This window comes from Adiantum capillus-veneris, chromosome 8 (assembly GCF_014529385.1).
Source record: "Adiantum capillus-veneris isolate H3 chromosome 8, ASM1452938v2, whole genome shotgun sequence".
Lineage (NCBI taxonomy): Eukaryota > Viridiplantae > Streptophyta > Polypodiopsida > Polypodiales > Pteridaceae > Adiantum > Adiantum capillus-veneris.
In genome coordinates this window covers 1,214,601-1,218,263 of record NC_140938.1, presented here as the reverse complement: position 1 = coordinate 1,218,263, position 3,663 = coordinate 1,214,601, and the positions used below count along the sequence as shown (strand labels likewise).

General features: G+C 43.3%; 1 protein-coding gene across 1 annotated transcript; it reads right to left on the bottom strand.

Moving 5' to 3' along the window:
• Positions 1-246: 246 nt before the first annotated feature.
• Positions 247-2,915, bottom strand: LOC147451554 (tubulin beta-1/beta-2 chain). Its single transcript, XM_086518763.1, has 4 exons — positions 2,340-2,915; positions 1,821-2,090; positions 1,235-1,496; positions 247-885 (listed from the first exon to the last, which is right to left on the bottom strand). Exons 1-4 carry the CDS (start codon positions 2,731-2,733, stop codon positions 477-479), a joined length of 1,335 nt encoding a protein of 444 aa, XP_086374889.1. The 5' UTR covers positions 2,734-2,915; the 3' UTR covers positions 247-476.
• Between the last annotated feature and the right edge of the window lie 748 nt (positions 2,916-3,663).

The window sequence follows — 3,663 nt, the reverse complement described above, 5'->3', positions numbered from 1 at the left end:
CTTTTTAATTGCAAGTGTTGGGTTAGGAACATTAAAGTGTAGAAGTTTTAGCTAAGCGATCTTAAGCAAGCTCAGGATTGGATTTATAATCTATGCTCAAGTTTTCCCAATCAATAATTTTCTTTCAGTCATGGTAGCAATTCATGGAGTTGAAATTTTGAATGTGTTCTACTGTGTGTGTATGTGTGTGTGTCTGTGAGAGTGAGAGAGAGAGAGAGAGAGAGAGAGAGAGAGAGAGAATTTGTCACAAATTGCAGAATTCTGAGCATATATATGTAGACTTGAGGAGAGCACAACTGTTTAAAACTAGAGTATATGCTAGAAGGTGGCTCCATTAGTAATATATAGTATAGTGTCTATGTAATAGTATATAGTGAAATGGGGAAAGATAAGGATCTCAATTCCATGAGAGTGTGTGGGTGTGTGTGTAAGAGAGTGTAATTTAGAGTGAGCGAATGTGGGATGTTCTCTTTCTTCTAAGCACCCTCAGTCTCCTCTTCCTCGAACTCGCCCTCTTCATCAGCAGAGGCATCTTGATATTGCTGATACTCAGACACCAGATCGTTCATGTTGCTCTCGGCCTCGGTAAACTCCATCTCGTCCATGCCTTCACCTGTGTACCAATGCAAGAAAGCCTTGCGTCGGAACATGGCCGTGAATTGCTCACTCACACGCTTGAACATCTCCTGAATGGAAGTGGAGTTGCCAATGAAGGTCGCCGACATCTTGAGGCCCTTGGGTGGAATGTCGCATACGCTGGACTTCACATTGTTGGGGATCCATTCCACAAAGTACGACGAGTTCTTGTTCTGCACATTCAGCATCTGTTCATCCACTTCCTTGGTGGACATGCGGCCTCTAAACATCGCGGATGCTGTCAAGTATCTGCATGATATATCCCACGTGCCAAAATAATCATATGTGTGTTTCAATTATAACCCACACATACACATACACTCACACACATAATACACATACAATCACAAATGTGCACATACATAATGTGTTTCAAATATAGCATACGTATACACATACACTCATACCCATTCACATATGTGTGAGTGTTTCAATTATGACATACATATACACATACACACACGTACACATAGAACTCACATGCACATACATGAGCAACTGCACACAAGTATGTTTATTCAACAATAATGGTGCAAATTCATTGCATATATACATGTAGACAAAGTGAATGCCTGCATTTTACCAGTGATGGCATTACCTGCCATGGCGAGGGTCGGCAGCACACATCATGTTCTTGGCATCCCACATCTGTTGGGTGAGCTCCGGAACGGTGAGGGCACGGTATTGCTGGGAGCCACGGGAGGTGAGCGGAGCGAAGCCCACCATGAAGAAATGCAACCGGGGGAAGGGTACCAAGTTCACCGCAAGCTTGCGAAGGTCCGAGTTCAGCTGACCAGGGAACCGAAGGCAGCATGTCACCCCGCTCATGGTTGCCGATATCAGGTGGTTGAGGTCACCAACTGTATTTAATCTAGTCATATACTAGCTTGTGCATCAAAAAGGACATGTATAGTATGTACGTGCATATAAGTACAGTATGTATGTACATATGTATATCAATGTGCATACATATATATGTGTGTTCATATATATCAATGCATACATATCAATGATATACATAAATATGTATAGTTTGTATGTGCATATATATCAATGTGCATACATATATCTCACATATGCATAAATGTATGCAGATAGTTTATCTACTGACATCCCCCCCAACTCCCCTTACAGACTATTTATGTATCATGTGTCATGATGAGAAACATGAGTAGACACTTTACAAGTTGGTGTGGTGAGCTTCAATGTCCGGAAGCAGATGTCGTAAAGCGCTTCGTTGTCCAAAACCATGCACTCATCAGCATTCTCCACAAGCTGGTGGACAGAGAGGGTGGCATTGTAAGGCTCAACAACAGTATCTGACACCTTGGGTGAGGGCACGACTGAGAAGGTGACCATCATTCTGTCGGGGTACTCTTCTCGGATCTTGGAAATCAAAAGGGTGCCCATGCCGGAGCCGGTGCCTCCACCCATGGAGTGGCATACTTGAAAACCTGCATAATTTGTAGAAAATCGAAAGAGAATTAATGTCGCTCAGTAGCATGATTTAAATCAGGTTAATGTTGCTCATTAGCATGATTAAAACCAGATAAATGTTGCTCATTAGCACGCACAATGCCCAAACAGGATCAATGTTTCTCATCAGCATGATTAGAACCAAATTAATGTTGCTCATTAGCATGCCTACACACAAATCTGTGCGTCGAATTGAATATGAAAAGTATATGAAATATACTACTGACCTTGTAGACAATCGCAGCTCTCCGCTTCTTTGCGCACAACATCAAGCACAGAGTCGATGAGCTCCGCCCCCTCTGTGTAGTGGCCCTTTGCCCAATTGTTACCAGCGCCTGTCTGGCCGAAGACGAAGTTGTCTGGACGGAAGATTTGGCCATAGGGGCCAGAGCGGACACTGTCCATGGTGCCTGGCTCAAGGTCCATGAGTACGGCGCGGGGGACATAACGACCACCGCTGGCCTCATTAAAATACACATTGATGCGCTCTAACTGCAGGTCGGAGTCACCATGGTAGGTGCCAGTGGGGTCGATGCCGTGCTCGTCACAGACAACCTCCCAGAATTTGGCTCCAATTTGGTTGCCGCATTGCCCACCCTGGATGTGCAGAATCTCTCTCATTGTCGCTGTGTATGTCTCTGTGTGTGTGTGTAAATAAAGAAAAGAACCCTACTCCTATGTACCAAGCTACCTGCTGTCTATGGCGACCTTGGGCGTCACCGCGATCCTGGAGAGGGGGACTCTTTTATCGCAGCGTGGCTAAGATATGGAACGAGGCTGCGGGTGGCTTAGTAGCGGTTGGATGCGTCTCGCCCCTTCCCTCCACATTTTGTTCTAAACTCAACCTTAGACAATACTAGTACTACTGTAAAGGGCTCCCCTTTCCGCCATATTATGTTAGTAGATGCGGCCAATCCATATTAATTGCAATTTGAAGGTAAGAAATAAACTGTTAAGGCTTTGGGGGTGTGTTTGAAACGCTCTAGACCAAAGAGAGTAAGTTAATTTAAGTGAAAGGGAAGTCCTTTTCAGAACTTAAATTACCCTTACGTCTACTGAGTTGTCTACCACTCTCCTTCATTCATAGGTTTCTTCTGAATTGAACCCAACACTTTGGGGATGTGTTTGATTTAGTCCAACGCTGTAGACCAAAGAGTGTAAGTGTGTCTCGACGAAAGGAAAATCTCTTTGAGGACTTAAATTACCCTTCCGCCTACCAAGCCTACCGCATGGTGGGCTAGCTTTAGTGTAAAAACCTTCAAATCAACTCAATTTATCTCTAAAATTTTCCTCGTGTAGCTTTGTTTTTTCGACCACTTCAAGTCTTTAATGTCATTGATTCATGGGACAATTACCAAAATTCCCCTAAAGTTTGCAAACATTACCAATATACCCTCAACCTTCAAAGACTCTCAAATATCCCCCAATTACAAAAATGTCCATTCAATTTTTACTAACATTCCCAAAATACCTCCAATGAGTCTCACAAACATCTCTCAAGGCATTAATCTGCACTATTTTTCATTGTAAAATAGATTCTCCCTTTATGAA

Excerpts from the sequence above, each read along its gene's own strand:
- LOC147451554 (XM_086518763.1), bottom strand. The coding sequence starts at position 2,733 with ATGAGAGAGATTCTGCACATCCAGGGTGGGCAATGCGGCAACCAAATT. Across the intron at positions 1,497-1,820 it reads GAAGCTCACCACACCAACTT|TTGGTGACCTCAACCACCTG; the intron begins GTAAAGTGTCTA and ends GATTAAATACAG. Across the intron at positions 886-1,234 it reads GCCGACCCTCGCCATGGCAG|ATACTTGACAGCATCCGCGA; the intron begins GTAATGCCATCA and ends TATATCATGCAG.